Genomic DNA, 13,466 nt, shown 5'->3' with positions numbered 1-13,466 from the left:
TACACCCTTCGTGTTGCAGCAAGGTTATCCTGCCCTAATTTGTTATTGGACGGTACCTCATCATGTTTCTGCTTGAGTTGCAATGATTCTAACACCCCTTTACTGCTTGATTAACTGCAGCTGGTGCCTGTGGCCTTTCCCTGCAAGCCAAGTTTCAACTATGCTCTCCACAGGGGGGAAAAGGAAGAGTATTGCTTGGTGACATCTTCTTGTTCTCCTTTTTGCTCTTGCAGTGAAGATACGCTGTTGAGTAAACTGGAGGTGTCATAGAATTATTTATAGGTTCATAGGTTCATAAGGTTGGAAAGGACCTACAAGATCATCTAGTCCAACCATCCTCCTATCACCACCCCTACCCACTGAACTACTAAATCAAATCCCTTAGCACCTCATCTAAACGCTTCTTGAACAGCGCTAGGGATGGTGCCTCAACCACCTCCCTAGGCAGGCCATTCCAGTGCCTGACCACTCTTTCAGAGAAAAAATGTTTCCTCAGGTCTAATCTAAATCTTCCCCGGCACAACTTGAGGCCATTCCCTCTCGTCCTGTCATTATTTATCAGGGAGAAGAGGCCCACCCCCTCCTCACCACAGCCCCCCTTCAGGAAGTGGTAGAGTGCAGTAAGGTCTCCTCTGAGCCTCCTCTTCTCCAGACTAAACAATCCCAGCTCCCTCAGCCGCTCCTCATAAGACTTGTGCTCCAGACCCCTCACCAGTTTCATTGCCCTTCTCTGAACACGCTCCAGGGCCTCAATGTCCTTCTTGTAGTGAGGGGCCCAAAACTGAACACAGTACTTAAGGTGCGGCCTCACCAGAGCTGAGTACAGGGGGATGATCACCTCCCTGCTCCTGCTGGCTACACTATTTCTAATACAGGCCAGGATGCTGTTGGCTTTCTTGGCCACCTGGGCACACTGCCGGCTCATGTTAAGCCCGAGCATCAACCAAGACCCCGAGGTCCTTTTCCTTTCTACATTCTTCAAGCCATTCTGCCCCAAGCCTATAGCATTGCATGGGGTTATTGTGGCCACTTGGTCTTACTGAACCTCATCCCATTGAGCTCATCCCAGCTATTCAGCCTATCCAGATCCCTCTGAAGGGCCTCCCTACCCTCAGGCAGATTGACACACCCTCCCAGCTTGGTGTCATCTGCAAACTTACTGAGGGTACACTCAATTCCCTCGTCTAGGTCATCAATGAAGATATTAAACAAGATGGGCCCCGAAAGTGACCCTTGGGGGACACACTCGTAACGGGATGCCAGCTGGACTTAACTCCATTAACCACTACCCTCTGGGCACGGCCCGCCAGCCAGTTCTCCACCCAGAGAAGAGTGAACCTGTCCACACCACGGGCTGCCAGTTTCCTCGGGAGAATACTGTGGGAGACGGTGTCAAAGGCCTTGCTGAAGTCCAAGTAGACTACATCAACAGCCTTCCCCTCATCTACCAGTCTGGTCACCCAGTCATAGAAGGAGATGAGGTTGGACTAGCACAACCTGCCCTTTGTGAACCCGTGCTGGCTGGGCGTGATCCCCTAGTTGCCATGCACGTGTCGTGTGATCTCCCTCAAGAGCATCTGCTCCATAACTTTCCCTGATACCGAGGTCAGGCTGACAGTTCCCTGGGTCTTCCTTACAGCCTTTCTTGTAGATGGGATCACATTGGCAAGCCTCCAATCTTGTGGGACCTCTCCAGTTAACCAGCAATTCTGATAGATGGCAGAAAGTGGTTCGGCAGTCACCTCTGCCAGCTCCCTCAGCACCCTTGGGTGGATCCCATCTGGTCCCATGGACTTGTGGCAGTTCAGATGGAGGAGAAGATCTCTGACCGTCTCTGCTTGGATCACAGGGGGTGCATTATGCGCCCCGTCCTGGACTTCCAGGTCAGGGCAAGTACCCTGTGGTCAACTGCTCTGTCTATTAAAGACAGATGTGAAGAAGGCATTGAGAACCTCAGCCCTTTCCTTATCATCTGTGGTTACATTCCCTGCCTCGTCAAGTAAAGGAGAGAAATTTTCCTTAGTTTTTCTCTTGCTGTTAATATATTTGTAAAAGGGTTTCCTATTCTCCTTTACAGCAGTAGCCAGTCTGAGTTCAAGCTGGGCTTTAGCATTTCTAACTTTCTGCCTGCAAATCTTGGCCAGTTCTCTGTAGTCTCCCCAAGTAGCCTGTCCCATCTTCCAGAGGACATAGACTCTCTTTTTCTCTCGGAGTCTCAACAAAAGTTCCCGGTTCATCCACACTGGTCTTTTTCTCCTCTGGCTCGACTTACAGGACTCTGGGACAGCCTGCTCCTGTGCCTATAAGATTTCCATCTTGAGGAGCATCCAGGCTTCCTGGACCCTTTTACCCCTCAGGAGCAAGTCCCAAGGGACCCTTGCAACAAGCATCCTGAACAGGTCAAAGTCTGCCCTCCAGAAGTCCGAGGTAGCAGTTTTGCTAGTCATCCTCTTGACGTCACCCAGAATAGCAAACTCCACCATTTCATGGTCACTCTGGCCAAGACAATCTCCAACCTTCACATCTCCTACTAGTCCTTCCCTGTTAGTGAAAAGTAGGTCTAGCAAGGCATCTCCCCTGGTAGGCTCTTGCACCAGCTGTGTCAGGAAGCAATCATCCACACATTCTAGAAATCTCATGGACTGCTTCCTCTGCGCAGTATTATATTTCCAGCATATGTCAGGGAAGTTGAAGTCCCCCATGAGAACGAGTGCTGGCCATCGTGCAACATGTACATGTTGTTTGTTGAAAACCTCGTCTATTTCTTCACCCTGACTAGGCAGTCTATAACAGACCCCCATCACAATGTCACTCCTAAAGACCATCCCCCTGATCCTTATCCATAGAGACTCTATCATTTCCAACCTCAAGCTCTTCAACATCAAAACACTCTTTGATATAGAGAGCTATGCCACCACCCTTTCTTCCCTGTCTATCCCTTCTGAAGAGCTTGTAGCCATCAATCCCAGTATTCCAGTCATGGGAGAGGTCCCACCATGTTTCTGTAATAGCCACAAGGTCATAGTTAGCCTGCCTCGCAATGGCTTCAAGCTCTTCTTGTTTATTGCCCATGCTGCGTGCATTGGTGTAGATGCACTTCAGCTGAGATATCTGCCTCACCCCTTTCTCCAGCACAGCCTCCTTAGGCTCTTTACTGGAGAGCCCTGTTTCATCCCCTTCCCCCTTCACAGCTAATTTAAAGCTCTCTCAATGAGTCCAGCTAGCTTCTGTGCTAGGATTCGTTTCCCCCTTTGAGACAGGTGCATTCCATTAACAGATAACAGTCCAGGAGCCGAGTAAACTGCCCCATGGTCAAAAAAACCCAAAGTGTCTGTCTCTACACCAGCCTCTCAGCCAATTATTCATCACCTGTGTTTTCCTAGCCCATTCTGTGTCCTTCACCGCCCCAGAAGGTTTGGAAGCAAACACCACTTGTGCTCCCACCCCTTGAACTAATCGCCCTAATCCCCTGAAATCTCTTTTCATAGTTCGCAGACTTCTCTGAGATATTTCATTGCAGTCTGCCTGAACTACGAGTAACGAGTAGTAGTCGGTGGGGCGTATCAAATTCGGGAGTCTTCTAGCAATGCCCCTGATCTGGGCCCCAGGGAGACAGCACACTTCCCTGCGGTTTGGGTCTGGTCTGCAAATGGGGCCCTCAGTTCCCTTTAGAAGGGAGCCACCCACTACGATCACCTTCCTTTCTTTCTTAGTAGCAGCAGTCTCAATGCACGGAGTTGACTGCCTTGCCATTGGTGACCTCCTGCGGGAATCTTCCTGCACTTCACCCCTTATCACCTCTTCAACATCCAATGCTGCAAATCTATTGCTTACGGGTATCTGGGGACACTGGGGAGGCAGAGGGGGAGATTGCCCACGGTACCGAGAAGGGACTCTCTGCCAGCCCTCCCTATCTCTCAAATATCCCCCTTCTGCCCTACGGGGACAGGTCAGGGAGTCTACCACCAACTGTGGGGGATCTCCCCGGCGCCTTTCTCTCTGGCGCTCTAGGGAGTTCCTCCACCAGTCAATCTCCCGCTCACAGTCCCTGATGGCCCTCAGTCTCTATACTTCCTCTTTCAGTTCAGCCACCATGCTAAGCAGGTCTTCCACCTGCTCACACCTTGCACAGGAGAACTGCTTAGCACCCTCATCCAGCAGTAGCAGGCTCTGGCACTCCTTGCAACCAGAGACCTGTGTAGCCACGCTTCTAGGCAGACCTTCAGTCTGGGTCGCCACAGCCTTTTTAAGGCAAGTCCTCTGTCTAGTAGAGACCATGGCACAAAAAAGAATAAAAACAAATAAATGAACATTGAAAGTAAATAAATAAATAATAGTTCATAATAATAATAATAATAATAATAATATATAGATATAAATTGTAATAACTTAAAAATAAATAAATAATAATAATAATTAATATATATATATATATAAAATAAACACAAGCAAACAAACATTGGGTAGTGACACTTCGCTGCCCTCCCTGAGCCCTATTCAGCTGAGGGGTGTGGGCGAGGGCGCTGAAACCCTGGCAACGCCTACACCTTGTTAGCCTCTCAAGAGAACAGCCTAAGGGACTGGCCGCTCTCACTCAGTACCCAAGAGACAGGAACCTCCCAAAAACCTGCCCTGTACCTCAATCAGCCACTGCAGCTCCGTCTGTGCTGATTTCAAAGCAGTTGATCACAAGGACTGAGATTTACTGCCTTTCTTGGTGATGACCATCAGCACTTAGGTCTTAGATTATGACTGACTTAGGAAAGAGTTGTATTTCAGAGAAAGAATGTGTTAGTTCTTCTCAAAAAGAAGATAAGTGTTAAGGAAATACCACTGGGCTGCTTCTGCAAGACAGGTCTGCCAAATTCTCAGCTTCCATATCAACCTGTGATCAGCCTGCTTTGTTACAACTAATCATTCATTTACCACCTCCGTGGCTGTTTACTGGCACAGGGTTTAAGTGAAGCAGATCTTATTGTGTAGACACGAGATCCATTGCTGGCACAGATTTAAATGTCTTTTCTGACTTTCTTTCCCCAAATTTTGTGGTTACGGGAACTACCACTCTTAAACCGTCTGGACTCAGAGTTGCACTGGATTTTACATCTTCAGGCAGGCATAAAGATCTTTTGTAGCATTCAGAAATGTTAATGGATTTATGGTTGACCTACAGGAATTGAAACACACTGAAACCTGTTGTAGATGTATATGTTGGATACTAAATTTAAACTGTGCTAGCTAAATGAGGCAGGAAAAGAGAAATATAAACGAAATATAAAATCTTTCCATCTGGAAATAGGAAAGACTACTTTTTGCACATGTCCTGGTGTGACTATGACAAGAATGAGATTTCTTGTCGATGTTTCTTAGTCTTTATTAAATCTCAACAGGCAAGATCATGTGTAATGACAAAGGCAGGAACTCAGTCTCACTAACTGCGGAATATAAGTGATGGCTTTTTGAATAGGTTAGTGAGTAAAAGTAGCTTTATTCAGTGTAGCAAATTTAATGAATGAGGCAGGATTCTTTTGAAAACTATTATGGGGTCCTTAAAGACTTTATGAAACAATAGCAGTAAAAATCTTAAGTGTGCAGAATAAGCAAGTTTCATAGGAACTGATTTCATTATTATTATTTTTATTATTAATCTGTCTCTATTTTAAGAAAGGGGGGAGAAGATAAAGTTCTTGGTTGTGTTAGGTAATATTTTAATTTTGAGTAGCAGTTAAAAAAAAGTATTGAATACATATGCTTTGATCTTACATTTGTTTTTGTTTTCTACACATTATCTGTGTTGTGTCTCTTAAGTGTGTATCTTGTCTAGGAATTATTTAGTGGAGTTCAAGATCATCTCCTATGCCAAAAAAAACTGTTGTGAGAAAAGGTAGAAGCAGTGGCCTGGCCCTTCTTTCCTCTGGGAGCTGCTTTTAATCCAATGTCTTACTGCTGGCTCCTGTCACTGTTATATCACAACTGTGTAAAAAGATAAGTCCCATTGTAGTCCTGATCTGTAGCTAAGCCACCTCCTGGTTGGGTTTCTTAACCTTCACTTGCACCTCCCTTGTCACTGCAGATTTAGTGACTGATCACTAGAGTGCATTTGACTCTGATCATTTTGCCCAGATCCAATTCTGACCCAGATTTAATGCTTGTCATTCTGACTCCTTATTGATGAATCCATCACTTTCACCAGTGTGTTATTCATGCTTATTTCCTAGCTTACATTCTTTTGCAGCTGGCCCTTGCAGATCTCTGACAATTTGAACCTAAAATTGTTGTTGACTTTTACCAAAGGTTTTTATGACTACTGTCTACTTGCTTAGACAGGTTTTGTAGTCTTTCACATTCTGGCTGTATAAAGTCCTGAGCAATCTGCTTTAAGTCCTTTGCGGCTGAACTTGCTTTCAGCAGAAGATAGTACTCGAAGACTTTCGAGTTCCCTTCCAAACTGGATTATCTTTTTTTCTATTGATCCTGTATTAATCATGTGAAATTTAGTAAGACTTACCTTATTTTTCAACCTATATTTACCTTGTTTTAGTAGTTAGGATAATTGCTTCATTTATTACTGTGTTTAAATCAGTGAAAAGAAGTGAAGTTAAAAAGAATTCAGTGTTGACAGACATAGAACTGAAATATTTTGTCAGCGCCATACTTACTTGCCTGTGTCAAACTAATATAAGTTTGTGAACTTCCTGATGAATTTGTCCTCAAGCTTGAACAACGTATTGATTGTTTAGTTTTAAGCCCTGAGTTGTCAATAGTTTTTAACTCATTGCATATTTCCCTGAAGCATCCTATATCTTTGTCATTGCTACTTGCTTTTCAACATCCAGCAACTATATAAGTAATTATATTAATTTCCCTAGCTGTAGCAACTCTTGAAAAGTACTTATGTTACTACAAATATTTCTTAAGCTATTTTAGTTGCATTGGGTAGGAGCTCATAAACAAATTAAAAACTGATGTATTTCTTTACTGGTTTTATGTTTGTTTTGTTTGCATCCTTACAGCAGTGTACCTGTAATAGAAAAAAAGTACACTCTCAAAACTTTTGAGACTTGTTTATACTCAAGTTATTTTTATTTCTGGAGGAGAACGCCATAGGCTTCTATGCTTTCACAGTTGTTTGTATGCAGTTGATATTATCTTTTGGGAGAAGGATGGGTTGAGAGACACTCTGAAGTGGCTTACTGAATTCTAACAAGCAGATAGGTCAGAAAAGGTTGTTCAGTGCTTTGTCTGATTACGTTCTGAAACTTCTGACTGCAGAACCTTTCTGGGCAACCTGATCCAATTACCCCATTTTTTTCACCTTAAATTATTTGATTCATTCAATCCGTCTTTTGTTTGTGTATAGAATTCTAGTTACTATAAAGTTATGGGAAAGGCTCAGTGAAGTTAATGTGTCAAATCAGTGTTTAAGCAAACCAGAAGCATGCCAGTTTTGCATTTCACCTCTATACTTCTTCGTTTAGTGAGAGTCATTTGAGGTACTATTGGTAATATCTCATTTATGATGAATGATAGAAATGATTTTTTTTTCAGAAAAATATTGCAACTTTGAGTAGAGTTTTTGATTGCTTTCATTACTGTCTGTGGAGACCTTCTTTGTTGCTACTGCAGCAGATAATCTGGTTTGTTTTCCCAAGCTAGGGTTTTTACATCTATTCTTCATTGATCTAGATTATGCAGGATTACTGTGTAATGCTTTTATGCAAAATTGAATCATCTCCTCTGCCATTATGGCAGTAAGCTGTTGCACTGTTTGAAATATGTCAGTGGTGCTTTAAAATAAATACAGATTGTCTAAATTGTCATTTATGTATAATTTGAGTATTAGAAATTTAAAGCTACAGAAATCCAATTCAGACATATAATCTAGTCTTGGAGAAACTTGGAGAAAGGTGTCTGCCATGAAGAACAGCAGTTTCAGCAGAGGTCTTCCAATGCTAGTTGAGTTGCCCACAAGTTTCAGTGGATTCCTGAAACTTTTGAAATTTAACAAGCTGAAGTCCAGCACCATTACCTGCTGGGTGTCAGCCAGCTGGGAAGAAAAGGACCTTGGGGTCTTTAGATAAAAACGTAGTTGAACAGAAGACAGCAGTGTTACTAAGAAAGATAATGCTGTCTTACACTACTGTAAGAGGTGAAATTAACAAAATGAACAATACCAAGGTGTTGTTAGCTGATCTATTTTATAGGTGATGTAATTAGAAAGACTACTGGGATGAAAAAGAGACAGTTAATATAAAGGGAATGCTCACCTGTCTCCAAGGATCAAGGCTCACTGGGGAAACTCCACAAAAGGAGTTTTGAGCCGTGAGTGGTGAAAAATATATATCTTCATCACTATGACTGACATCAGAAAATGTAGCTTCTTGTTTTAATATCTTTTTATAAAATAGTTTATTAAACAACAGGCATAAGTATTTGCAGACCAAAAAAAAAAAAAAAAGACAAGCAAAGGATGCTGCTCATGCCATAGTAGTCTTTAAATCCTAAATAGAAGCTGGTGTTCGATAAGCTTCTGTACTGAAGCTCCAGTTTTAAGATTGTAAATAATATGACTACTGTAAAGTGGCTAAAAGAGTTGATAGAATAATTGATACAAATAATTGAGATGATTACTTTCATTTTAATGTATCCTAGATGTTTTTTTGGAGATAATTGAATCTTTTGGGCTTTATTCATATTTTCAGGGAAATTCGAACGGCATTGCTACTGTGGATGTTTCAGCAGGGTTTGTGGGACTAGAAAGCTACATGGAGGTTCCAGCAATCTTCCTTACAGCATTTACAACATATGCAGGACCTTTGCTTTGGGCCATTCATCTTCTGTGCTGCTTGAGTTCTGAAGTCAGCAGGTAATCGTTTTGAACTAGAATAATGCTTCCTTATGTGTTGCAGTTACCATCCTTATAATATATACCTTTTCAAACAAGTATTTTTCTTTACATTGTTCTTTCAGTTAGTTTTCCATTAAGAAAATGCACGCTATTTTTTCTGGTATGAGTTTTTTTAACCTCACTCTCCTGGTTTCATTTTATCTGCATTTTTCATTTTATTTGCACTGTTTTAGTAATTTTGTTCCTTAATGAGTTCTCAGTTTGCTATGCTAAATTATCTAAAATTGTATTATATTTTGTTGTAATAAGATGTGCTGTCTAAAAACATTCTTTTTTGCAGTCTATTAAGTTGGAGGCTTGAGAAAGCCTTTTCAAAATAACGACATGGAATTCAAACTTAATATGCTGTTCTTAGAACAACTATCCTTGCTTGGCACGGTGGCATGCAACTCTATATGAATCAAAGAAGTTTATTTTATTGTATGTTACTAGCTATTGCTGTCATTTGTAGCTAAAATATTTGTACTTCTAGATATTTTGTGTAGCAGAGGCATTAAGGAATGCAAAATAAATTAATGCATTTAGAATTTCAAGAAGACTTAGTTGGGAATTCTTAGGCATCTTAGTGTGCATGAAATAGCCGACTGGACTCTCTGCTGTTACATTTAACTCGCCAGCTGGGTCACTCAAGAGAGGTGCAATACGTTAACAGAGGAAGTGGCTGTAAATTCAGTATCCTCTAACATCATTCTACAAATGCCAAAACCATATATTTTCACTGAAATACTATTTGACAGAGACTAAGTTCTTACCATCCCAGAACTTACAGTCAGCTATTTATCTTTTATTTATTATCTTTGGAATTTAAATTTACTCTTTTTTTTTCTTTTTAAATTAGAAACCAAACATTGGAGCAGCACATGGGATTTTAGACAGTAGTAAAAAGTTTTACTCTTTGCCTCATGCATAGTAATTCTCCGTAAACATGTCAGACTTTCCTTCATTTACAGTGTCATCCAGACTCATCTTGTTCGTGCTTTTTGTTATCTGGCTTTTCTTCTCCTTCTGTTTGTTTGCTTTGTTTATACATACACTGAACTCTTATGCCAGCACATATGCATTCATTATATGGATAATGAAATGGGATCCCCAACTCACTTAGCTACATAGAACACTGCAGGTACTTTGTGTCAGTAATAACCTGTTCTAGTGGCCTAAATTCCTGCACTGTATCTATTGTTCTATAATAACAAACACCCTTCACAGACAGAGGCACACTTTATTCACTGGTCTGCCTGTGTACCATACTGCTCTTTTAAAATATAGAGCTCTCTCTACTTCGTTTTGGTGGAATGCAGCAGACCAGTGCTGGATCTGTAGTGTACCGGTAATGTACTGCTTAGTAGAAACTTAATGTAGAGCGTGACCTCTTAGTTTGAGGCCAATTTCCATTGATCTTATATTGGTTGATATTGTCGAAATACTGGTGTTTATGTATAGTACAACTGAAATCCAGCCTGAACCCTGTTCATTCTGATATTGTTTAGGCTAAAGGAGATGTGGAATACAGTACCTATTGATGCCTGGATTTGTATAACTACTGTACTTCCTTCTTGACTTTTCCCTGCCATCTGATGTCTTGATACCAAACCCAACATTAACTCTGTTTCTAGCACTCCTTTTTTTGTATTGAGTGTTTCTCAATACAATGTTGTATTCCTGTTCAAGAAGCGTTTAGATGAGGTGCTAAGGGATTTGATTTAGTAGTTGGGTAGGGATAGTGATAGGAGGATGGTTGGACTAGATGATCTTGTAGGTCCTTTCCAACCTTATGAACCTATGAACCTATGAGTGTTATTCTAAAACTCTTCTGTTGTTGCTGCAATCCATCAGTATATATTGGTTATGCTCCAATATAAAGGAGGGAGACAAGGTTCTCTGATTATGTGTATATTTGGCAGGAGATTAAGAAGCAACAGTTCATATGTTGGTCAGACCAGTTTATTACAAATACTGACAGGGAGAAGGGGAAGGGTAAGGCAGCCACTGTTACCAATAAGAGTGATAGGGAAGGGAAGGCCGGCGATATAGAAAAGAAGCAATGATTTGTACAACACAGTCACTGGCCAGGATCCTAGGGACAGTCTGGTTGCAAGCGGCTCTGGCAGTCCAAGGTAGAAGAGCAGGGGTGGCAGGGTTGAGGTGAACAACAGCAGCGATGGGCAGCAAGCAGTTCTCCATCGCTGGATGGACAGGAGAAGGAGAAGCAACTCTGGGTCAGTACAGGAGAAATGGCGTGGGGTCAGCCAAGGAACAGTGTCAGCCAGCACTGTAGAAGTAGCGAGGAGTCAACCCTGGAGGGGCAGCAGCGAACAGTGATCAGCTCATGAGGTCTCTCCTAAGAGAAGGCTTGTCCAAGAGAAGGCCACTCCAGAGAAAGCCGCTCCAGGAAACAGCAAGGAGTCAATCCCATGAAAGGGGCAGCAAGCAGTTACCAGGAAAAAGCGGGAGGGTCCAGAAGAAAGCAGCAAGTCTCAGGTAGCATGCCCAGGATGGTGTACATCAGCATGCAGGGATCAGCTCGTGAGAGTTCTGATGGGAGAACACCTATCCTCATGGTTGTTGATCCCTCTTTTATCCTCCATTTTTCCTGCCTCCCTGACAAATCCCACATGCTAGGGTGTCAGGCAAGTATCTCCAGTATCTCCTGAGATGGCTGTCTCCCCCTGGAGATGAGTGCCACACAAAAGAATGTTCTCCAGCCATTAAGCTGCAACTTTTCTGTCTTTCATTGCCCCAGAACATGTCCATCTATGTCCCTTAGACAAAGGACTTTGCAACATTTTCCCAGGTCTTGCTTGGACTTGTTCATCAGCAAGCTTTGAGACAATGGCATAAAAAATAATAATCTCTTACAATATTCCCAATATCTAAGCTCTTAAAGCATTCAACTTCCATTCTTTTACTCTCTTTAAAAACAGAGTAGCCATATACATTAGAAAATCTCTGCCTTGTCTTCTAGTAAATATGTGACTCATGACCCTATTACTTATGCTCTATTAATCTACTGTTTTTTCCTAATTCTTTTATATCTCTGTTCAGCTATACTATGTTTAAAATGATTCATTTGGTCACGTCCATGTTGCTCTAGTTTGTTTTTTAGTTGTTACACTTTCTGTTTTTCATTACTACACTGTAGGCGCTTTGGAACTAGACATTTTCTGAGTACAGAGAAGTAAACAGCCTCAGAGCTGTTGTGTAGGGAGGGAGAGTAAAAGAATAAAAGCTATTGTAACATGTTCAAAGAGCTAAAGTTTTAATGTTGTTTAGACTCCAGATGGAAGACTCTTCAGCACTAACATAAAGAATAAAATGATACCACATGGCATGTTTTTTGAAAGCACTTCTAACAAATTAATGAAAAACTTTCTGTAACAAAATTTGTGAAGATCTTTACATAGTTAATATTGTTTCAAATAATATGCCTCCATAGTAGTGTAGGTTGTTGTCATATTTTCTTGGTTGAATTTTTGCAGATTAAAAGCTCAACTGGTAGTGTTGCAAGGTACAGTGCTGGTTTAAACTGCTGTTAAGTGGTAGTGGTGACCTGTAATACCCATGTCACTTATGTAAGTAGGTTCCAGCAAGCAGCTTTCTAGTGTAGAAATTTTAAGGTTCATTTGGGTCAGCTGGTAAGGTTGTTTTGTCTCCTAAACAGTGAACAACACTGGATTGAAATCTCTCAAGCCCCTGGGACTTGTTTCCATTGGTATGTTATCGTGATCAGAACTTCAGTCTCTACATGCTTTTTATGTTATTCATGTGTTTTGTAGCTGGCTGAATAGTTTCCAGATTTATTTGTTGTTCTTCCTTGGAGCAAAAGCTCAGACCGCAGAAGGCACATGTCAGCTGCTCTGTAAGGTTTCTTTATTATATGGATGATTGAATTTACTAAAAAAAACCCAAAACTTTTAAATAGTGTTCTTAAAGGCAAAAATACTGTTCTTATTAAATGTTTTATATGCTGTGCCTCAGCCAGAATAATACAAAGTCTTTCCTTTCTTATGTGATCCTGAATGAAGATGAAAATCCATTCCCTGCTCCAGATTGGAAGATCTAAAAAATCCAGCTGCCTTTCTTTTGCGGAATATACTGAGGTTGCTATCAGAATTGCTAACTCATCCTGAACAGTCACGGTGGAATGGATGTGTTCAGAACAGCACGGCAGTGCATTAATGCAGTTTCTAGCATCCTACAATCTGTTTCGCTGCTACTTGCATGTGGGGAAGTCTGTGTGGACAAGGAAGCCTGCCCTCAGTTCTAGCTATCTTTGTTTATTCCAGCCACTTGGTGTAGCCTTACATAACTGATAAGGTGCATCATGTGCCCCAGTGAATCCCCATGTCTTTCGTAATCTAGAGAGCCCGGAACTGGAGCCAGGACCACGCGTGTGATCTCACCACTGCTAAAGAGTGGGAATGGAGCATCAACTTGATACAGCTGGCCATGCTTTCCCCACTGCAGTCCCAGGTGTTATTGGTCTTTTATGACCCAATGGCAAACGGCTGGCTGACAGACAACATGGTGTCCACCAAGACAACTTATGTCCTTCTCAGCC

The 13,466-nt window shown here is 41.8% G+C and overlaps 1 protein-coding gene across 1 annotated transcript in view; it reads left to right on the top strand.

The window, feature by feature from the left end:
* PIGG (phosphatidylinositol glycan anchor biosynthesis class G (EMM blood group)) overlaps positions 1-13,466 on the top strand; it is an 84,492-nt gene that overhangs the window by 55,463 nt on the left and 15,563 nt on the right. Inside the window, exon 12 of the mRNA XM_065740667.1 lies at positions 8,703-8,866. Coding sequence (XP_065596739.1) covers positions 8,703-8,866 — 164 coding nt within the window. The remainder of the gene's footprint in view (positions 1-8,702; positions 8,867-13,466) is intronic.

This window comes from Cyrtonyx montezumae, unplaced genomic scaffold (genome assembly GCF_038088225.1).
Source record: "Cyrtonyx montezumae isolate F1298 unplaced genomic scaffold, pur_monq_1.0 scaffold_29, whole genome shotgun sequence".
NCBI lineage: Eukaryota > Metazoa > Chordata > Aves > Galliformes > Odontophoridae > Cyrtonyx > Cyrtonyx montezumae.
This window is presented reverse-complemented; position numbering and strand designations above follow the sequence as displayed.